Here is a 23,795-nt window from a genome sequence, read left to right as displayed (position 1 = left end):
CTATGCTTTACCCTCCACTTGACAATTATTTAAAAAGTGTTGGATCCCTGGACATGGAAGGTCAGAGTTGGACATAATTGCTGCACCAGAGAACAGAGACTGAACCTTTAATGTCCCAAAGAACGCAGACACTTCTCTTCTCAGAGGGCTTGTGGCTTCTCCAGAGCTGATGTACCCTGAACGTCAAGCTAGCTGCTTTGTTTCCAGGTAAACGCCACATTTTAGCTCCACATGGTGGAGTCACTTTGTTCAGAGTTGAAAAATCTTTAAGACTTTTTCCTGACAACACTTCAAGTAGCAGTAACCATCCATCTTGTTCTATTGATTCTGTGATTTTCCCCTCTGAGTTTCTGTCTTCACCAGTTTGTGTTGTTTCATGTGAAGTTCCATCTTCACATGTAACCAGCGATCTCAGCCACTCTTCCCTCATCATGCTCTTCCAGTGACCCCAGCAAGCAGCTGCTGCTGCTTAGACATCAAAGAGCGATGAAGATCTCCAGACACATATTTTCTATGTTTTACTAATTTTCTGTTCTTGCATGCAGCAGATATTGATGAAAATCCCTTTAGACTTTGTGGCAGCGACTGAGGTGGAGAGCCCAGCATCTCGGAGCTCAGTGGGTCCAGGACAGCAGAGGAGGATCGATGATTGAAGCCAACAGTTTGCTATGGAGGGCCTGTGGAGCCCGACCCAGACAGTTTCTAATAAACAGAACCAGAAGACGAGCCCAGATCAGCAGCAATGATAACCACTCACACATCCCAAGAAATATAATGTCTGTAAGCTGGAAGAACAGAAAGAGATGAGATTAGTGAAGGAACCTGCAACAGGAACAAAAGAACAAGTTTATTAAAAAAGCTGAGCAACTTTTCTGTTGTTCTCTAACTCACTGGGATTTTTGTAGCTGCTGCTGACTGAAAGCATTAGAAGTGTGTAAAGATGATTCCTGCAAACCAAAAGGAGTTAAAATTTTACTGACAGAAAAAATGAGCTGCTTTCTAAAATAGATTTAACCGTTTCTAATAAATGTTGAAACTAAAAATGGAATGAAATAAAAATGCTATTTAGAGAGTGTTTGTGCAGACTCAGTGTGTTCAACAGAACCAAAGTGTTTTCTTGCATTTATCTAAACGCTGCATTGAAGCTTTGGGTCTGTTCATATAAGTACACATGGAGATAAACTACTGCAGCAGACTGAGCTCCCAGAAGCAGATGTGGCTGTTTAAATATTGTGGTCTCCTCTGAATCACTTAACAAAAGCAGAGATGGGGGCTCCAAAGTGTTTCACTTTTAAAACACATTTGGCAAAAGAAGCATCAAAAATAATCTTTATTTTGATCATCATAGATTCCAGACTGAAGGAGAGCAAGAGAAGGAAGGGTTTGTTTGGATGAACTTGTGATGATGTCATTGACAGAAACAAGAAGCTCAAGATGAAAGTTTCCAGGTAAACAGAAGCAAGAGGAAAAATAAAATCTCTCTCATCAACACAGATCAAACTTTTCATTTGTTTCCTCTCAGATTATCTAATAGAGCAGATCTGAAACACTTGTGCAGCTTTCTGCAACGTTTCCTCTTTTGTCAAAGAAACATTTAAAGAGGTATTATTATGTATTTCTCAGGCACATGGTGCCATTTTGCAGCACAATCAAGTTTCTATGTTAACCTCAGTTGTTTATATATACATACACACACATTCATTCATAAGGGGAGTCGGAAGTAGCTGGTGTAATAAGTTCAGTAGATATGCAGTTCCATCAGGTGCTTGCTAATTGCTGCTGGCTAGTCTGAAGGAGCTGAAGGGAACTCACAGAGGAATGGTGCTGTTAGGCAGAAACTGGGAAGCTTGGAAACTGCAGCTCTGAGAAGGAGCTGCGCCTCGAAGGCGGGGCTAGGTCCAGCCAGATGAGCCGCACAGCTGATTGGTTGCCACGGGAGATTAAAGGATTTCTCAAAAATGCATGAAAGAATCAAGGCAACACTTTGATAAGGAAATAACATAACATGAAGCTCAGAAAAGTCGATTTTACATCATATTTCCCCTTCAAAACAGTCTGTAGTTAGCTTTCTAAGGGACACATGATAAGGTCAGTAATGTTGATTTTGCTCAGATGAACTTGACAAGATTCCAAATAATTCTTTCAAAAAGTCATTTACTGTATTCACTTTTTTATCTGCATCATGTCCATTGTTGATTCCCGACATTTGGGCCATCTAGACTCATCACGTCCTGCTCGCCACCCTCATACCTTTCAAACAGTCTCTGGTGGATTTCCAGGGCTTCAGCTGAGATCAGCTGCTCTCGTTTCAATAAACAGCCCTCTGATTGGCCAACACCAGCAGACGGATGTTGCGCACACATCCAGCAGCAAACTCCTGGATCTCGTCGGTACCAGAAGCTATGAGCTTGACCAGTGGCTGTGGGAGTGGAAAGGACAGAAGTTACTGCAAGGAAAAGCACAGTGGACAAAGTCAACTTTGAAAAGAAATCGACCATACGCAAATGTGTTTGAGAACATTTAGTGTCATCTTCTCACTGCTGCCACCGACCAGAAACGGCAGAACATCCACTCTCCAATGCAGGCCTCAGCAGAGGGCTTCCAGCTGCCTGCACACACACCTCTGCAGTTTTGTCCAGATGAAAGTGGTGCAGAGCAGCTGGACGTTAAAACCCTGCGCGTGAACCACAGAAGTCGACAGCTTTTCTGCTGCTCCAAAGGTCAAACTCTATCCCACTGTTAGTGGCTTGTGTAATGGATCTGGTTAGATTTCATTGCGGAACAGAAACTTTGGGCTTTACAGAAATCACCAGCTTTGGAAGTTTATTTTTGACAAAATAAAACTTGCTTTAATGAACTGCTAATGATGTGGAGGAAGCAGAAAAACCCAGACTAAATGAAACACCACTGAGCAGCAGGTGATTTTGGCCTCAACTTTTCTTCCAGTTTCTTCTCTGAAATTCCTGCTTCAAATCTGCAGCCAGAAGTAGTGGAACCAAAATCAAAGTATATCTGTGCATAAACATGGTAAACCTGGTCAGTGTGGGCTGTGTGGTCAAATCACAATGACGTTCCGCTGAGGTTCCTCAAGCTGCATGTTTGATTATTCTGGATAGTCAAACATTACAACCCTGAGGTGAGAACTGAGGACTTCCTCCTCCTAAACACAACAAGGCCCTGATAAAAAACCAGCTGAGACGTCTGAGGCTCTTTCAGGCTCCAGACGTCGAGGATTTTTCTTCAGGGAAGGAAACAAGATTCTGGGAAAAACAGCGAAGGTTCAACATTTCTCCTGGTTTCAGTCAACACTAGCTGTGTTTCCTTTAAAAATGTGCACAAAACTTTGGCTATATTTCACTAATGTTGAAACAACAGAATTTTGAATTGCGGTGTTTCCACTAAATAAGAAATGCAATCAAAAAATACAGATTAATTGTTAACAGCGGTTCCCTGCAGGGGGCGCAGTGCCATTACAGGGGGACGTGGGAAACGGTATGGATGAATAAAAATAAAAAATAAATATAAAGTTACACAAAAGTGTTTCACTGTAAAGATGGTTTGTAGTTTGTTTTGTTGCAACCTGAAGTGTGAAATAAACTTCAATGGAGTTTGAAAACAAGATATGTGTAAATGTTTAAGTCTGGTTTGTTCCCAGTTGATTTTTTTTTTTTTCTGTTTTGGGGGCATTTTATTGTAATCCATTTGAGCCCCAGAAAATCTTTAGAAACTATGTTAACACAATGAAGAAAACATGATGAATCATGATTTCTTTTTTTTTTCACTCCAACTCCTTCTTGTTGTTTTGGTGGTTTGTGCCAGAAAGATTGGACATCTGGTTGCTGATCATGTGACTCGTGATGTGAAAAATGTGTTTCCAATGCAGTTTAATAAAATCCATCTGTTTTTATGTGATCAAAAACAATCACTTCCTTTTAATACCAAAACTTTACCAAAAGCTACTGTCACATCCCTGTTCCTCAAGAGCAACTCAAGACAATAGACAGAACCAAACATGGTCCCTTCATAAACTCCAGATAATTATTTATGACACATTTAGCAGGATTATTGTCCCATTCATCAGATCTCCAGCAGCACATTTCCCTCCAGCAGCTCCAGAAAACATGCAGCTCCCTAAACAAGGCTCTTTAGTGAAAAACAGGATGCCTGAGAAGTGCCAGGGTTGCTTTATTTGCCAGCCTGGTGGCGTGTTATTCAGACGGGGCCAAATAAGGTCTCCTGAAGAGCAAAGCTAGGCTAAGATAAGCACGTCTCTCCTTGCAGCCTTTCTTCCAGCTCCATCTCTCCCTCCCAGCTGGGATCTCTGGGAATATAATCCAGCACTTATTAGACATTCCCTGACTGAAGGAACATCAACACTTGCTTAGCGTTTGAAAACTGCAGCAGGAGTTCTGAAGATGTTTCCAGTGAGTCTCCCTTCCCAGCTTCCCCATGTTTTACACTCAACTGTGGAAGCAAACAGGACAGACAGACGGCTGTGTTCAGCCGGGTCGAGGGGAACTTGGTGCAGAAGTCCAGGTAAACAACATTCCCTGCAGCCTCCAGTCAGCCACAGATGCTGAGCTGCTTTTTCTGGGTCTCCAAAGAGGAAAAGGAGGAAAAGTTTCATGTTGAACCCAGAGTCTGTTAGAGCTGAACAACAAGAGGGACAGAAGCTTCAGTCAAAGGCTCTGAGACGTTGGATTTAAATTATGATGGTCCTAGTAAAGCTGTAGCCACAGCTCCTGTATCATCTGCTCAGCACAGCCACAAGCTGAAAATAGATTCTCTACAAACTAAAAGAAAACCTGTGAGGCTGAATCTCCAGGTACTCCTGGTTCCTCTTTAGGCTCATTTTATCAAATCTCCAGAAGAACAAAACATGAGAGAAGAATCAGATGAAAACACACCGTGCCAGGGTGAGAGGGGAACTCAGAGCAACTAAAGAGCAAACGTTTTTCTCATTTAGATTAGTAAAATCCTAAAATACACACCAGGACCTGGCAAAGGCTGCATTCTGGAAAACATTCAGCTGCAAATTACCAATAATTACGGTTTGCATTTAGTAATTTTCAGCAATTTCCTTCACAAAGCTTTGCTTATGAAAGAGGCTGTTTAACACAAGCAGTTGTCTGAATCCGTCTGAATGGATGTATGGCTTCAGCAAACAATTCCCTGAACTTTGGAGGCAACATACAGGCCAGGAGGAAGGCAGCTTGATTTGATACACAACACAAAACGAGGCTCATCCAGAGGAAAGTGGGAGATCCTGAGAGCAGACATTAGATCAAACTGAGAGGCGTTTGGTGTTTTGGTTGGAGTGCATTTCCCCTGAGAGAAGCAGCTCCATCATTTCTGGTTGTTTTCATTTTTTATCCAACAGGAGAAGAAAAAAATATGATCTCACTAAATCATGAAGTCCAGAGTTAGAGCAACACACTCAGCTGTGGAGACAGACAAGCTCCCACACAGTGTGTTTCCTCTGGACTCAGACAGGTTAGTATCAGCTTCCCTGTTCAGAGGAGCTGAGATGAAGTTCAATCTGACCAATCAGGCGATCTGTGTTGTGTTTCCATGTCTGACATTCAGATAAACTGCTGAGCTGCTGCAGCTACAGGGTCTTTGGTGATTAAGCTCTGTAAAGTCCAAAAATACCTCATGGTGAAGTGTTGCAACTCTGAGCTGCAACACTAATAACAAGCACACACACACACACACTAAAAAGAAGGAGTGTTTCACACACTAATATAGACACATAAAGAAATGGTCCAGTTTTTGTTGCGGCTCAAACTCTAAACACATTTGATTTCAGCAGCTTTTGTAAACTGGGTTGAACTCTGAGAACAGCTGACCCATCATGGCTGCTGCTTCTGAGTTCAAGTAAACCAGTTCAATGAATATGGGAACATCTGGCTTCAGCTGCAGAACCAGCTCCGAGTTTAGAGTCCAGTTGGTACTGGGAGACCGTTTCACACACTTGTGGTCACAGATGGATTTTTATGTGGTAGTTTTTCTGTAAAACCTCATTTAATGAAAGGATCAGACAGCAAGGTTTTACCAACATGAACATTTTATCCTTCATAACAAGACTTCAGTCACAGCATCGTCTTAACGTTCAATCTATTTTACTGAGAGACACAAATAGAGTGTGAGGAGTTGAGCAGGAAAATACAGAAGTAGCTCCTGGTTGGAAGACATGATGGCCCCAATGAAAAGTCTGGTGGATGTAACCAACTGTGAGGAAAATAAACAGAACCATGGATGGGTTTCAACTCTCAGCCGTTTCTCCATCAGTCCTTGGTCTGAAACATATTGCTGCTGCATTCTGCCCTGAGGTAAAGCAACAACCCTTAGCAACAGTTGCCCCCAGCTACAGTCCTTTGCCTTGTGCTGCAATGGCATCTAGGGTCCAGTGTAGGGTTGGCACTTTGCACACACTGAGCTGTTTGCTTTTCTCAATTCCCATGATGGCTGGAAAGTGGAGACTTGTTTTCACCGACTGTTTCTGCTCCATCGGTCAAAGGCTCTGAAAATAGTCTCAGCCTCTCAAAGTTTATCACTCTGTGTTTTTCACACATCACTGAAACAAGGGCGGCAGGAGACTAAAGCACATTTTCCTCAATGCAGCTATGCTAAAATTAGCCTCAAAGCTGTGAAACAGACTCGAAACTGGAAATGAGCAACAAATTAGGACTTAATGAAGACGCAGGTATCCAGTCAAAGAGGAAGCCCAACTGACCTCAACGACTCCTTCCTCATGCATGGTGATGATGTTGTTGGGGTCTTTGGACAGTTGGTACAGGGCCATGGTTGTGTTAAGGAGGAGCAAATTGTCGTTCGACTCCAGGTAATAAACCAGAGGGCCAACGGCTCCATGGTCACCAAAGCATGCCCTATTGGAGCTCCACATGCAGCAGTGGCCGATGGCCTCGGCCAGGTGGCAGCGGAGTCTGTCATCAGTCTGCAGAGAGGAGAACAGGAAGAAATTCTTGACCAACAACATCCTCCGGATCAGCTGATATTTGAAGAAACTGCAAGGAAAACAACTAAACTTCAACCGGACTGTAAACCAGACAGAATCCCAGTATTCAGAGAGTAAAAGCTGCTTTGTTGTCAGTAGCGACATGTTCTTACTGTGTTAGTCAGCCCGGCCAGCAGGGGGACAACCCCGCGATCAGAGAGGACGCCCAGGATCTCCTTGTCTTTGGCTAGCTTGGCAATGATGGCACAAATGCTTGTCAGCACCTTGTTGCTTGGTGACTTCAGTAACTGAATGATCAGCTTCAGTCCACCGATCAGGAAGAGAACCATTTCCCCGGCGTCCTGCAGTCACAGAGACACACAGTAGCTGCTGCTCAGTGAAGGTCAACACAGAAAACGATGAAAGGAGGGACAGTGATGTGGAAAAGGAGAGGAGGGCAGGTTACGTTGACCACATTTAGGAAGTCTGGATGAAGAACTGGAATCAGCCCAACTCTATCCTGTAGTTTGATCAGTTTGTTGAGTTTTTCTTCCTGCATCCTAACTTTTCCCAATGATTCTGAAACCGGATTTAGAGATTTAAAGCGACATGTAAAACTTTGTTCCACAGTGAGGACTCTGTGCCCTCTAGCTTTGAGTTGAGCTGGAACCGCAAGACTCTGAACCACTTGTGGTGAGATTCCTACCAAACAGAGTGAACCACAGAGAAAGAGAGGCTGCTTTCAGTAGAACTTGGAGCAACAGACTGCTGTTAAAACTCAACATACCTTATCACTGCCATAGAAGAACACATGAAGGTGGCTCAGTCTGTAATGTTCAGGGCTTTAAAGATGCAGATGAAATGTCTTTTAAAGCATTAATTTTCAACGACTGAATGGAAAACGCAAAGTTGGCTGAAGTCAAGTTTGTTTCAACATTGTCTGTATGTCAGGAGCTGATACATGGTTCTGTGGTCCTGAATTAATCAAATTTGTACATTTTTCAGATTAAATTAAGCGTCTTGATGAAATTCAGCAAAGATAAAAAGCAAAAGTTGATTTGAAGTTTGGCTCGTCAACTCCTGGGGGAGAACTGGATGTACTTTAGTGTTCTCCCCTCCAGCAGGGAGCTCAGAGCTGGGATCAGGAGTCAGTGCAGTGTATGGGCCCTGTGATTCCATGCCAGAGGATGAGGCGTGTGCACAGTGCAGGCCAGTGAGGGAGCTGCCAGGGCCACAGAGCCCCCGACACACAGGAAGCTTTTCCTCAGGAATACTGATGATGGCTGGCTGGGAGTCCCTGCGACAGAGGAAGCTCTCTCAAGCCACCAGCTGCCACAGACTACCCAGAATCCCTTTCATGCCCCAGACGGGTCCCCAGTTCTTAAGGCTGCTGCATTAAGAGGCTGCACTTGGAAATACATTTGTTACTAACCTCCCCCTCAGGATGAAATGAAATAGAAAATACATTATCTGTTGTGTTTGATATGAAGCTGAGCTCAGAAGAACGCTCTGAGGCTCTTCTCTGGACCAATCAGACTTCTAGGACTTTCACTGCTCACATGCAAAGGAAAAATCAACCAATCATCTAAATGTGCTTCTACAACCAGGCAGATTAATGACACACCTCATCATGTGGAACTGAGAGGGGTCCGTTTACTTGATTGGAAGGACCTGCTGCTCTGTAGTTTGGCTCATTTTACTGAATAAAATCAGTTCCAGTTAATAACCTACAGACAGTTAGTGTAGCTCCTGTAGATATCTGAGTCTGCAGAGCAGCAACACCACTGCATTTATACCACTGTTCTGTCATAAATTTACAACCGATCTGCCAACTCAAACATTTTGGGTTTTCATCCAAACAAAGACGGCAGTAAAGCAGTTGAATCGGGTTCAGCTCATCACTGCCCCGTCCCATGAAAACACCAAGAAACTGCCTTTGTGAAGCTCCATCAAAACTGGAATGCAGATGTCTAAATAACACCTGTTGTTGAGAAGAGAAGAGTAAAACCATAATCCTGCTAATGTGTTTATGATTATTGATACTGACTGAGCGGGGTCGGATCGGTCTGTTCTGATTGAATGTCTTAACATTTTTTATGATTTCACTTCTGATGTAACAAAACAGCTCCATATAAACTGAGCTAATGTCTGACAAATTATGTTCCAGCAGATGGTTTGGAGTTTATATTGTAGACACAGATATATTATAACATGCAGCGTTAATGTCAGTTATAGTGATGTCTAAATGCAGGTAAGATCTTCTGTTTTCATGACAGAAAATCGACCAACAAAAGCTCTTAATGTTGACGTAAACATAGTAGCAGCTAAAATGATATAAGCAGTATTTATGGTCATGTAGTTGTTCCAGTTTCAAAGTGTTTTTATTGGAGAAGTGGCTTCACAGAGGCTGCATGGTCCACCATCTCTCAGCATGTTGAGGGAAGATTTTCAGGAAGGAAATCAGACCCACAGGATATTACAATCTTTCTCTCAGTCTGTTCCTCACTTCATCAATCCCAGTGTGCCAAGGAAGCTCCTCTGCTTCATATTAGCCCAGGGTTCATGTAAGCCTCTGCTGACACAGCTCTGCCTCTGCTGACCTCCCAGCAGAAGCAGCAGCTTGAGAGACAAACTGGGTGACAGAAACAAGCTTCTGCCTTCTGACTGAGACAACCTTTTAATGTGAAAATCTATGATTGATAAATGTGTGTTTAAGAGGCAAACACTCTGCTCTGAGGAACAATGATGAACTTTATGTCTCCCAGAACTAAAACAATGTATCTTTACTTTACCTTTGCATTCTCGATGCACGGACAAATGGCCCATGCAGCACTAGCCTGAACTTCTGCATTGGGATTCTTTAGTAGTGACCAAACCAGGCGGACTCCATCAAGCTGGTCAATGATTCTGAGGGAAACACAGAGAATCGTTTCATTGTAGAATCAAATCAACGTGAAGATTTGGCTCCATCAGGCCGACCAGAAGCAGATTTAACAATGACTATAACTAAACAGCATGGAAGCAGAAATTGATTTCAGCACTTTTTATTCACACTTAGCTCTTTTGCAGGGTCTGTGTACCACCCACTCTCAACTCATTTTCCACAAAAATCTCAGAAAAGCTCAGGTCAGAGGTCAACCAGCACACATCTGGATCTAGTTCTTCCTACATGGATTTATAAATAGATGCTGACAAACTTTGACTTCATGTTTTGGCCAACATGGGAAACTCCTTTCCTGACTTGGAAAGGAGTTCTGTTTGACTCCTTCCCAAGACAAACAGAACCAGAGACAGGTGGCTCCGTATTTCAGAAAGTCTAAGTGAAGTTTTCTGAAGCAGCAGTTCGATTTCATCTCATTTACATGACTGGTTTCAAACTGGAGTTGCCTTTGAGAGGTCAAAGATTTCCACCACAGACCCTCCATTGTCTGCTATAAAAACATGGAACGTGTTCCCCATGTGTGCTTCAACTAACAAAGCCCACACTGATGCTGTCATAATGACCTAAACACTCCCTAATCACAGTGTCTTCATGACTCCAATGAGCGGACGCTCATCAGGGACGTCCTCTGCTCCATCTGTCTTCCTTCTGCACAGAAATCAGTCCAGAGGGATCAGAACATCAGACTCCAGTCTGCAGGGCCTCTTCAGTCCAGGACCAAAAACTAAAGTGAAGCTTCATATCATACTTCAAAACGGCTCCATCTTCCCATGGTGCAGCTAGGAAACAGATTACAATGAAGCTGCAGCTGACAGTGACGGATTAGAGGGGAGACCACAGACCTTGAAGGCATTAAAAATCCGTCTTCACTCTTGTTCTTCTGCTGGACTCATTGGAGGAAGTGTGATGTCATTAACCACACGCTGCCTACTGGTGAAGAATGAAAACAAACAGGAGGATCTGATGGGAAACTGGGAAGTGATCATGCAGCTCTCATGAGCTCTGGACGACCTGATTCAGGATCATGATGAGAGAAGCACTGTGGTGACCAGCAGAAGGTCTGATCTGATAACAGAAACTTTGTTGGTAAAATGATGTCCAGCAGGGACAAACATGATGCAGCTGGTTGGGTTTTATCACACATCATCAGCAATAAATCATCTAAAACTGGTAATCTGACAAACATTTCTGTCAGTTCTGGTTTGGAATAAATATCTACTGTGAGTTGTGCTAATTTCTCTGCAAACGACTCAACATGCGTGGAAACAAGCCATGGGGCCCAACATCCAGACAAAGGTTGTTTGAATCAGAGCTCTGTTGACAGATGGAGGCTGACAGACTGGAAGATCTGCTGTAAAAATGGAGAGTGAGAGAGAACAAGGAGAACATGATGATCTGATGTAACAGACGTCTGGTTGTGTCAAGTTTACCACAGTCAGCAGCTTTATTTAGACAGGCTTCATTTTTATCCAGCCCAGGGTTTGTTTGTTTCCCAGTCTAACAGAAGCAGTTAACTAACACCATAAACTCACAGGTTCAGTGATATTTCTGCCCAGTGATAATTAAGACGGCTCTTATAGTCTGGAACAGGTTTATAAAAGCAATGAGGTGCAGATGGAAGCTCCATGATGCTTGAGGTTAAATGCAGAGAGAAAGCCACCGCTCTAGACTCTGCTTCTCTGGGTTTTCCAGCCGTGGAGTTTTGGACGGGGCAGGGCTTTAGGCACGTTAGTCTGAGCAGCTCAGCGACCGCATGGCTATAGTAAAACACTGAGAATGAAACCACAACCATATTTAACACAGCAGCTACAATAAACAAAGCTTTTAAAATCAGTCATTGGGCTAAGGATGAAAGAGACGCCTACCTGCACAGCTCCCAATGAAAACTACAGGAATCTCTCTGAGCAGCAGCCCAGGACAGGTTAATGAGGCTGTGTTTACATCCTACAATTGGTCTCATTTCCTTGTAAAAACACATGACATCAATAAACAGCCAGGAGTGAGTTTGGGCTGATTCACTGATTATGGGAAATAAGCCACTAATCACATTTTAACAGGCGCCTGATGGACCTACTGTAAATATAAACAGAGCATGAAACATTGAAAAGGAAGAAATAAACTTACGCCACGTTGTCCCTTTCTGTGGCACAAGCTCCCACAGCCTTTGCTACATTTACAAGCAGAGCCTGGTTAAATGACACAGAGCAGATGTTGGATCAATAAAGGAGTTATTTTGAACAAGAACTGCAGGAAGAACCAAAGTTATATACCTGGTTTGTTCCATTGAGCAGATTAATGAGAGCCCTTATGCCCCCACCATTGCAGATGGCGGCCTTGTTAGCTTGGATCTGAGCAAACTGTCCCAGAGCTCCCACTACATTGACCAGGACCTCTTCAGGCTGATCAGTCAGCAGACCAATCAGCATGTGCAGAGCTTTGTACTCCTGGAAGCTTTGAAGGAACAACATCAAGAAGAGATGATTGAATTAGAATATAATTAAGGTGCTTTGATTCATTTATTACAGAAACTGGACAACTAACATGGACTTAAAGTCAATTCAACAGATCTTGTTGCTCTTGAGAGAGAAGACAAAACATTGAAACAAAACTGAAACTAGTTTAGTTTTCAACCCAGAGGTCAAATTTATTAAAGATTCTAATGATCCAGTGATTTGACAGCCAGACTAACAATGTGTCTCCTGAACCTCTTCTGTACATAGCTACATGATCATCAGATGATTGGGTCAAAGGTAAATTGTTTTCCCTTCAGTAACATCAGCATCTTGCTGTAACTCAGCAGAACAAACAATTTTCCCACGGCTCCTCACAGCCGTCCCTCGTCTTCGCTTTGCAGCACCAAACCTTGGAAACTCTTCCTCCATCTTTAACTGTGTGATTTTGCCTTGTTTGCCTTCGCTATAGAGTAGTAAACTATAGTCAACATTCAGAAGGGATATACTGTGGTTCCACTAAAACCTCAGCAACCCTCTGGTGCACAGTTCATTTCTCTGGCTGTTTTTATTCCCAGTTACGGTTGCTGGCATCATAGCCTGTAAGCTATTGTAGACGGCTAAGGTCGTTTGGTTCTGGGCAGGGTCCACTGAACCACAGCCTCTTCTTCAGAGTGAAAACATTGCTAATGAACTTTAGTCCAGTTCAGCATCATGAACAACAATGGTCTTCCTCCATCATCTGCAGCTCACTACTCTACAATGATAAATCAACACTGTGTCATGTCTATTTCCGTCAGGTCCAGCTGAGGTAATTGTTTTCTGGCAGGAGTAACTTGACACAAAGCTGCCTGAAGCAGCTCCAACTGAAAACACAGGCCTCTACATGGCTGGAGGCTCATAAAGCATGTTAGAGCAGACAGGAACCACAGAGGAGCTTCTGTGTGAGCAACACGTTTTCATCTTCAGTCTTTTCTTCACCAACTCATCATTATAGAGAATTAATTTTCTACTGTGAGCTTCAGAGAAGGTCCAAGTGATATTAAGACGTTTCAGGGACCCTGAGATCTCCAGCAACGACCACAGAAACCTGACAATCATTAAATCAATGAGGAATATAATAAACAGATCAATCCATCAGGGCACAGACTAACGTGAGGGAACGCTGAGCTGCAGTGGGATAAAGAGAAGAATCATTTAAAGAGGAGATTATGTTCTGCTCGTGGTCGGCCTGCAGCAGAACTAAGATGGAAGGAAGCCAGGATCTGGAAGCAAACTTCACAATCTTGACCCAACCGTTGCTGCTCTGGCAAACACACTCCAAGACTTGGCAGTCTCCACTTTCCACTGTAAACTTATTGCTTCAGCCTTTTGTTAAAGCCCTTTACAGCATTTCAGTGTGTCTATAACACCTCTGTCCACAGACCCAAGAGGACACATCTGGACAAGCTAAAAATCTGAACTAACTGTTTCACTGTTTCTCAGTCCTCACACTTTATTCAGAGCCTTGTCCTTGGTTCAGTGGGAGGCCTTTAAAAAGTACAAACTGTCTGCAGGAAGATGAATTTAACTTAATCAAAGACAGAAAATCTCAGACTGCTCCAGTTATTACAACAGTCTAAAATCTTCTAACAGGATTTTCTTTTCACTTGTCAGCCTGTGACAGATTCTGAAAAGAGGGCGGGGCCTTAAAACCTTGTTTGATTAGCAGCCTCTTTGTTCCTGACAGTAATGATTTAACTGCTTCACTCAGATTCTGATCAGAGACTCAATAATCCTGAGAGAACAAAAAATTGTCTCCAGGCTGATTTCACTGTGATCCTGACTGGTGGAGTTCTAACGGGCCTTAAATGACATGACTGAGGCCTGTAAAGTCTGCACATCTGCCTGATCCATTGTTAATAGAGGAAAGACTGAAATCTAAAAGTAAACACATCAAAGATCAGAGCTGATAGAATCTGAACAAAGCCTGAACATTTTACACCAATAATCTCTTTAACTGCATAAACCGAAAAAGGATCTGACAGAGGAGAGTGGAAACAATGACACAGTGAGTCGTGCCTAAGTAACGGCTGCATATAAAACTCACATATGAACTGATGCCACATTAAGCTGCAGCAGGCTAAACCTCCTGTTCTGGATCCATTGTGTTAATTCTTTGCACACTGAGAAACTGCTGTGAAGCACATCAGCTGAGCAAGCACAGGCTCCAAAGGTTATTGGCACGTGGGGATAAAATGTCTAATTCTTATTAAACCTCTTTCACACAGAACTGTATCAAACGCTGTTCCAGTGAGCAGGTAGAGATTTGTTGAAGTCATTCTGATCAGTTTTACCCCCCCAAAAAAATCCCAAAAAGAAAGGCAGAGAACATGTGTTCTGTATGTCTAACATGGTGTTTTAACATGTATCTCCATGACTCCAGGAGGGACAATAAATAGTAAAGTTGTGTGCATACATAGCTACGTTCTCCATGCTGATTGAACACTTCCAAATGGCCCCGGTGGCAGCAGCCAGGAGCTGCTTGTTCTCTGCTTTAGAGAGCAGTGACACCAGAGGCTGCAGGCCGTGGTGGCTGCGGACCAGATCCCGGGTCAGTTTGTCCTCTGCACACTGTGAAACAAACGAGATCTGAGAGAGATCTTGCAGTCTGGCTCTAGTCAGTAGCACAGAGATCAGGTGTTCGTTTCAGTGAAGGGCTTCAGTTCAAATAAAAGGATCTCTGTTTTCACCAGGATGGACTTCAGAGAACTGAGCAGAGCAGAAGACAGAAACCCAAGTACCTTAAAGATTGCACTGGCACAAAGCATCTGGAGCTCCTCATTGTCACTGCTCAGGTTTTTCACCAAGTCCTTCACCATTCCTTCATTTTGAATAGCAACCCTGTAATTTTTCTGAAGGAACAGAAAAACACAACAAAACAACACAAGCATGAATAAATATTCAAATAATCCTATACATGCTTAAAAATAATCAAAAACCTTTAATTAATCCCACATTTTAAATAAAATTTGATCTTGATCTGCTTTTTCTTTACTTCTTGATAATAGTTGTCAGTTTAGATGTCATTCAATCTGATGCAAACATGTCTACTGATCTCACACGTTCATCATTTAAACCTCACTGTGGACGCTCTGTCGTTTCTTGACCTTTTAAGCTGCCTGCTGGACACTGTGCTCACCTTGAAGCTGACCAAGTCCTCCACCATTTAAAGCTGAGGATTTCACCAATAGTTTTAAATGTCATCCTTGATCCAAACTGCAGCCAGACTGACTGTCGTGGGGAAACTGAACGTCTCCAGCACACAAGGAGAAACATTTCATTCTGACATCTAAGGAGTCAGAATGTCCTTTTTTTACAGTTTTCGCTAAAAAAAGTTTTAAATGTTGTAGATTTTTGTCATTAAAATGTCAAATAACTTCTACATTGGAAATTCATTGTTTGCTGTACTTATAGGCATACTTTTAAAGTGTCATCATCTGCTGGACTTTGTTTTTATTTGTCACATTTGGTGTTCAGAATTTGACTCATTCATCAGTTTTAATATTCTCAGAGTTTATATACGTTTTGTTTGGCTGTTGTATTTTAATCCTTGTTGTTGTTGCTGTTTATTTAGCTGTGCAGCCATTTTTCTCTCAGCTCCAACTCGTACCTGGTTCCACTAATCACCTCCTAAGCTTTGTACGTCTGCCAGTTTCTGCTACATCTTGGCAGATTATGCTGTTCTGTCTTCTGTTTCTTTGTCACACCTGTTTCCAGCCCTGATATTTGTCTTTGTGTCATCTCTATTTTTGGATTTTGTAACACCATGATTTTCCTGTTGTCCAGTTTCCATTTCAGTCCTAGAACTGCTAACGCTCCTACATTTTTCTATTCCAAAACAGGAAAAAATAAGGATAAAAAAGTACTACAAATGTTTTACATACGCAATAAATATTTAATGACAGAATTAAATTAGTAAAAGTTTGTAGGAAGCTTTACTAGTTTAAATTGGAATAGTCAAAAATAGAATAATATTAACCTGAATCTCAATGATGATTTACATTAATGACCGTTTCACAGAATCAGATCAACATGTCTTACAGCAAAAGAACAACATTACTGGATACAGAGGCTCTCCTCACCTGTGAGGCACATTCCTGTAGGGTTCCCACAACAGGGATTGCAATTTTCTCATATGGAGACCTGAGCAGGAGTCCCAGCAGAGGGATCCCCCCAGCTTTACGAATGGCCTCCTTGTTCTTGCTACTTTTGCTGAGGCTCCACAAAGCCGAGGCTCCACAGCGGGCCACCTCCAAATTCTTCTCCATGTCTTCTCCCGGTTTTGCCGAGTAAGGGAAGCAGTCCAGCATCTTCACCTGATCAGAAAGAGGATCCCAGACTTTTAAACAACTCAGTGAAGCTGACATGATTCCAGGAACTCCTTGAGGTTTGCTTCCTACTTTGAGTTGATAATAGAGGGTTTCAAATGGGAAGAATAAGTAGTTGGCCATGATTAAGGGTGTAATTAAAACTCTTATTACCGCTGGCTGTGCAAGGATGAAAACAACAGAAAAGCAGGAGAGAAAAAGTAGTAGGACAGATGGTGATGTTAGAGCTGAGAAGCCCAATGTGACGACTATGATCTTCAGAGTTTGAACCCATACTTCCTGACCAGTGACAAAGCTATAACACTCTGCACAGTTAACAGGTAGAACAGCATGAAAGGAATCCGCCTTGTGAGCAACTCACATATGAGCACATTCGATTTGGATCTGGGGAAAATATACAAGGGAGGGAGGCTTTAATTACTGCTACTTCTGCCAACAAACAGGAATACATGTCAGAGGGTGGAGGAACTTGTTAAACTGCTTGTAAGACATAACTAACCTTTCCTTGACCTCAAGCATGTTTTCACAGGTGCTTCTTTAGGGGGCCTTCCTGAGATACTCCTTAGTTGCCTCTAATTGTCTGTGTGCAGAATTTAGTTTCTGTTTCCCTTCCTTGTTATCAGAGTAGCCCCCCTTTTTGTTAAGATCACTCTCCCACTTCTCATTCACTCCTTTTCCCTGCTAATAAAAAGACAAGTTCTGCAGCAGAATGACAGAAAGCAAGGAGATCGGCTTGTAGGAGCTGATCCTCTGTGCCTTCTCAATTCTTGCAAGAATTTGGTTGAAAACTAAGTAATGTTGTCTGTGGGTCTTTTTATATAGGTTGAGAAAATACCTATCAACTTTAAATTCAAATAAGCTGCTGTTGGCTATGCTCCCCTAACTCAACATTTACACTCCCAAATGAAAATGGCTGCAAATAAATGCATAGTTATACAAACACACATATTTGAATTGGAGCCTCCTGCACAACAAAACAAGAATGCAACAAATGTTTTCTGAATGATAAGTCAACAACAAAACACTTGTCTTTTCCAGTAGCCATTGCACAGCATATGTAGCTGGAAAACCATCTGGCCTAACTTGCTGAAGATAAGCATGGGTTACAGTTGTCGGGCTGAACTCTACAATGGTTGGAGGTTTAGGAAACGGTTTGTTTTCCGGACACCTACAAACATTAATTCACTGCCACAAAAGAGCTGGGTGTTTTCTTTAAGAGCTTGGACTGTCTTATAGAAGCAGTTGAGGCCCGAATGGAAGCACCCAAAAAGAAGCAAACCTCCATCATTCCGAGCTGAGACTCACCAGTTTTCTGATTCCTCCATGTATCCTCACCGTTCTTCTTGCTCTTCTGAACTTAGCCACATGTGCAATGGTCTCAGAGGCCAAGGCCTGCAGCTCCTTCACTGGTAAGTCCAGGTTGTTCACCATCCTCTGCAGGCCTCTCATGTTTACAATGGTCTGTCGGATGATAACGTTCTGGCTGATCTTTGCCAGGATTTTTAAAGATCCAATCTGATCATATGACAAAAGAAATGTGTGAAAAAAAAGAAAGAACTATTACTTTCCAATAACTGTGCTGAAACAGGAATATATAGAAGTCAAACACTCAGCTGTATTTCTAATAAAAGCAGTCAAAAGTCAGAATAAAAGCAGTTCTGCACTGAATGATCATTCCTGCACATGCACAGGTTGAGTCCTTGGTGCCTTGGAATTACTGTGTCTCACAAGAAAGTTGAGGGATTGAGCGCCGAGTGTCATGTGACTTTATAGACTCACATGGGTCACCGGCAGATCACTGATTGTAATTAACATTCAACCTACACATGCGCAAGGATCATCATTTAGCCCTTGAAGAATCTGCTCTGGCGATCAAACCATAGTCATACTAGTGAATAACAGCTGCCTGTGTGTTTAACAGCCTGCTCCCTGTACCAACACTCCTGTTACACTAACTGTTATCATACTGACACATAGAAGCAGTTCCTGTCATGACTGCAATCCATCCAGGTCCAGCTTAAGTAAAGCTACTCACTTTGCTTCTGATGTCTGTAGTATCCAGCAAGTTAAGGAGGAGCTCCAGCCCACCTAAGTCCAGGATGGCCAGTTGGATGACCTCCTTCATTAGATCAAGATCCATCATGGCGCAGAGAACAAGCACAGTGGCTGTCTGGTCGGCTGCCTAAAAAGACGTTTATCAAACAGGAACAAAGAAAAATGAAAGAGAACATTCAAGGCTAAAAGGGATTGATGCAGTGCTCATAGTGTTACTGTTACTGTGTGCAGTTTCTCTCTGATTCACTTTGACTGAATGTGTTTGGTTGTTACTGCAGGCTTGTACATAGCTGTGTGGTGGTAACCACTGAGGGGAAACATTTATTCTGCAGAGCGACTGAAGCTCCTGGACCAGAACCCGACACTGTGTTGAATACTGTGTTCAAATGCTTGTTGTCTTGAAGTTATTATCTTTAGACCTAAAGAGGAACGATCTAGAGTCAGCACACAGCTTCAGTCAGAAACCAGTGATCAGGCCTGAATGCTGAGTGTGGTGATGGACTCAGACCTGAACCGCCAGAGCTACAAATTCAGCCCATCTCCTGAAAAACATTTCCAGGATTATAAAATCTAATTCACTGATTGATTGTTATGCCTCTGCTGTGTTCTCATCATAGCTAGAACTGAGTGAGTATCATCAGTACTAATGATCAAACATAGAGGTGTGGAATAAACACATTTTCTTGAAATGTCAATCTAATGTTTATTTTCCAACATACTCATCAGTGGAGTCCTATCTCCACAACCTCTAAGTTGTGTGATCAGACCTTCACAGAGCAGTTCTCTGACACCGCAAGACAACAGGAACATGTGTTCTCCATATCATGAAGCTAAATGTGAACCATTTGCCCATTAACAGCAGTGGATCTACTGCTTCCTTTGTCTCCTCCATTCTAACTCTTCAAAGGATTTGCTGGGCCAGCTTCATGCCTTGTAAAAACAAGAAGAAATGTGATGTTCAGGAGCGATAGCTGGGAAATCAGAAAACAGATCATATGTTTTCATTTTCAGACGCTTTGGTCTGGAGGGATTGTCGACATTCTTTAAAACATCGACACCATCTGAAGTCTCTTATGATGAAGGATTCCTGACTTTCCTTCAGCAGGATCAGAGCAGATGCTCCAAGACGAAAACATCCAACCACTATTCAACCTTAGAAGAAATTATTCAAATCAATGTAAACTGTTTAAAACCTGTATCAGTGCTTTCTTTGTCCTCAAGTGTTAACTGAGATTTATTTAACAATCTTTGCTTACTGATCTATAACGATCAGATTAGTTTTTATTAACAATAACAGACTTGTTTCCACATGTTGCTTAACTTCCATTGAAAGAAGATCAAAATAATTTCAACAGTAATAACCTCTGTAGCCATGGCATTACAACATGCTGGCTATAGAAGATCTACTGAAGGTTTAATGAATATGAAAAAAATGAAAGAATCTTCTTGGAGGTCACTCTGTAATAATCATTGAGGAAACGCACACGGGCAAAGGAAACAGCATTAGCATGCGTTGGTACCGAGGTTCTGAAGGAGTTGACCCACTGAGAGAGTAAAAGTATTTAGGATAAAGTCTCTAGAGCTGTTAAAATATGTCTAAATAAAGCAGAAGATGTCAGTATATATTCTGCACAGTGGCACAGTTGGGCTAACATGTTCTCCCTGAGCATGTCAGGGTTCTCTGAAGGTACCAGAAAAACTGTCAGGTGGATTAAACTCTACATTTTCCTTAGGTATGGCTGTGTGTGCATGACAGACACAACCCCACAAGCGTGTTGGATAATGGATGGATGTCATATCTATGAAAATGTCATAAGAGTGGTCTTTAGAGATTTGACTTTCAAGCGTCTGAGTGAACAACCTGAGACCAAGTCAAAGAACAAAAAGTCCCCAAATATGTTTGGGTGTAGATTACTCCACTAATTCTTAGAGATCAACACCACAGTGGCATCAGGTGCATAAATTAGTGATTCTTAACAAGCTCTTCTAGCTGTTATGGAACAGTTTATATAAACGTTTCATCTTCTTTTTTGATGAAACTTTGTAGTTAAAAAGGGTAAAACTAGTCTGAAGGATAAAAGCAGCACCAAAAGTTTCTTTCATGAACCTGATGAGCCTCATGAAGATTCCTTCCACATGTTGCTGCTTCTCTCCCTGCAGGTTTCTCTGCCTGAGCTGCTAACAGCAGAAGCCTCCACGTGGCTGAATGGAGGTCTTCTTGTAATCGGGTTCCTCTGGAGCTGCAGCTGGGATTCTGCAGACACAGTCTGACCTGCTGCTGCTCCAGGCCAATAAATCACAGCACTAAGGGTGTGGAGCAGGAATGAGGTGAGCAGCACTGCCAGTGAGGCCCTGTTGACCCTTTATGCAATTCTGTTCTGCATGTGACCTGGACATGTTGCTAGAAGGAGTGAACATCTGTGTTAAGTGTGGTGCTCTGATCTGCAGCGTTGGGTTGGTGCAGATGAATGCAGGTGGCCGACAGAGCTTTGTAGATCTTAATGTCAGAGAGGAAACCTGGCAGAGTTTGAACTGATGAGGACAGATCAGTGTTCAAACTGCAGGTTCAGAGTGAAGATCACCCAGTAACAACAACAATCCAGTCTCTGGATGCTCCATAGGAAGGATGCTGGTAGAACTGGACAGAATGATTGATTACTGGATGTCCAATAAAATAAAGCTGAATCATTTAATATTTATCGGTGTCATAAAAGGAGTTAACCTTTAATGGTTAACTCCTAAAAGGTTAGATCTTGATCTAGATCTAGTCTTTGACTAGAATGAAGTTCTAGTCTTTGAGTTGAGAAATGCTTTGTTCACAAGAAGAAAATGATGTCATCATTAAACTTGTGAGAATAAATAATTATTAGAAAAACTAAAACAAACCATCAGATATTAAAGGGCAACATAATGAGACAGAAATGAGCTTCTGGTGAGGAAACCTGTTGCTACTGACTGCTTTATGGATCATTTTTATTGCAGCAATCAGTGATGAAGATCTGAGAAGAACAATGCAGCAGTTCTGCTTCTGGCCAGTAGAGGGAGGAAACCTTAATGAGGACACAGCTTGCATCAATCAGCTACTGTTAAATTCATTAGTTTAATGAAAATCTCAGTTGATATTTAAACAAGTTTAACATCATCTTCCTAAAATATCTCTAGTTTTATCAGCTCAGTTCCTTCCTGTTAAAATAAATCTGTTTATAACAGGGATGATGAAACGAAGCTCATACTTTAACACTGATGCATCAGAAACTGGAGAGGGAAGTGAGAATTATGTAAAACAAACACATGAATTCATGTTTGTCAGAAACTGACTTCAGTTTGCATTCTGGATGTTGTGAGAATCAACATGAGCCTCATAGAGGAACAGGCCTGCAGCCGTCCAGGTAGAAAAGCAAACACTTCAGACCCCTGAGCAAATATTCCCCCATAAACATCATTAAAACATCAAACAGATCATGATGCATGTGTCACTGTGTGAAAGTGTTTCACTTTCTAAACAACAAGCAGCAGTCTGTGGTGTGAGAGGGAAAAGATCGGCTCCTAAAATAAAAACAGATATTTTTTATTTGCTTTATTTATGGTGATGATATTGTAAAATGACTGCAGACCAAAGGTCATAAATAACTGCACTGTGGGGTTTCCAGACAGAAAGAGAGCAGGACATGCTGTTTAGAGTTACATGCATCTTTCTGCTGCAGGAAAACACAAAACTCTAAAGCCATCAGCACAATCCTGATGTTAAACTTTAAAATACACTGAATAGTGTGTTGATTTGATCTGAATGTTGCCTCTTTCATATCACTTCCATCTCTTTGTTCCTTTGCTAGAAATAGTGAATTGCTCCTTTGAGACATGGAATTTCCTTCCAATTATTTTCTATTTTCTTCAGCTAAAAATTCCCTCCCATAATTCCTCTTGACTGGAGAGTTTTCCACAAAACATTTCTTTCCTGGAGTGAGCAGGATCTCATTTAGCAACGAGCTCTGGAAGTCAGAAAATAATCAGTTCCAACAGGACACCACAAAATTGTTTCCTGAACATCAAGCCCTTCAGTATTAAGCTATGAGGTTATTTTTACTGCTGAAGAATGAAGTGTGAAAGTTATTTCTAATATAATCTGTCTGAGTGATCCCGTCTAGATAAAATAGAAAAGGGATCAGAAAAAGGAGGAAGGAATTCTCAGGTATTTCCAGTCATTCTCAGGCGCTGCTGCATCCAAATTAATATTCCCCATATGTCCTGTCAAATCTATCATAGATTTACTTGTCTGTGGTTTGGGCTAACAGGGATACAGCTGTCTGTCAGCACTGCCTCCTGAACTTTGGCTCTGATATGCAAACCAAACAGTTCTGTGTCAGAACAACAAGAATCCAATCAAACACTTCAGGAAACATCTCCATCCAAAGCAGAACTTTAAATAGGAGCAGCTGACATCGATTTCCTCTGACTTCCTTCAGTCACAGACTCGTATCACAAGTCTGGTTCTAAACAGCTGGCATGGTCTTATAGGAATACAGGTTTTGGGAACAGTTTTGATTGGAACACAGATGGACAGAAACAGAGCTCTGATTTTACTGCCTCCTGTCAGCTATGGGCTGCTTTGCCTGAGCTAGAAAAACTCTCACTACATTGGGATGAATTCTATCTGTGGAAGGAAACAACAGTGTTCTGGGTGATGTTCTCATACCTTGAGGTACTTCACGAGTTTCTGGACCTGCCAGTATTCAGACTGCAGTTCAGTGCTGGTGTCAGGACGTCGCTCTGTCTGCTCCTCTTCCTCCTCACTTTCACTGGAGCTCTCGCTGCAATGCTCCTCTGAGAGGGATGCTACTATGCTTCTCCTGAACACAAACAGCACATCTGTGACTGTAGATAACCACGTATGCAGGAGTCGGAGAGGATCCATTTCAGACAAAGGGATGAGCTGTAACATCATGATTCATCCTGAGAGTTTAAATGGATAAACAGCCTGGCCATCCCACACTAGAGCACCCATTAACTATATTCATATTAAA

At 42.2% G+C, this 23,795-nt stretch overlaps 1 protein-coding gene across 1 annotated transcript; it reads right to left on the bottom strand.

Moving 5' to 3' along the window:
- Window positions 1–1,312: 1,312 nt before the first annotated feature.
- On the bottom strand, window positions 1,313–23,758 carry LOC116711427 (armadillo repeat-containing protein 4). Its single transcript, XM_032550736.1, has 12 exons — window positions 23,468–23,758; window positions 18,755–18,901; window positions 18,025–18,234; window positions 16,474–16,707; window positions 15,133–15,243; window positions 14,808–14,962; window positions 12,170–12,350; window positions 12,024–12,085; window positions 9,751–9,865; window positions 7,132–7,320; window positions 6,737–6,958; window positions 1,313–2,419 (listed from the first exon to the last, which is right to left on the bottom strand). Exons 1-12 carry the CDS (start codon window positions 23,714–23,716, stop codon window positions 2,309–2,311), a joined length of 1,986 nt encoding a protein of 661 aa, XP_032406627.1. The 5' UTR covers window positions 23,717–23,758; the 3' UTR covers window positions 1,313–2,308.
- Between the last annotated feature and the right edge of the window lie 37 nt (window positions 23,759–23,795).

Source organism: Xiphophorus hellerii, chromosome 21, assembly GCF_003331165.1.
Source record: "Xiphophorus hellerii strain 12219 chromosome 21, Xiphophorus_hellerii-4.1, whole genome shotgun sequence".
Classification (NCBI taxonomy): Eukaryota; Metazoa; Chordata; class Actinopteri; order Cyprinodontiformes; family Poeciliidae; genus Xiphophorus; species Xiphophorus hellerii.
This window is presented reverse-complemented; position numbering and strand designations above follow the sequence as displayed.

What these genes read in the sequence shown, in the direction of transcription:
- LOC116711427 (XM_032550736.1), bottom strand. Translation starts at nt 23,716, where the DNA reads ATGATGTTACAGCTCATCCCTTTGTCTGAAATGGATCCTCTCCGACTC. An exon ending in ATGGAGGAATCAGAAAACTG is followed by an intron (nt 16,708 to 18,024) that starts GTGAGTCTCAGC and finishes CTTTCTGATCAG; the next exon opens with GTGAAGATGCTGGACTGCTT. An exon ending in CGTGCATCGAGAATGCAAAG is followed by an intron (nt 7,321 to 9,750) that starts GTAAAGTAAAGA and finishes CTGTGACTGCAG; the next exon opens with GACGCCGGGGAAATGGTTCT.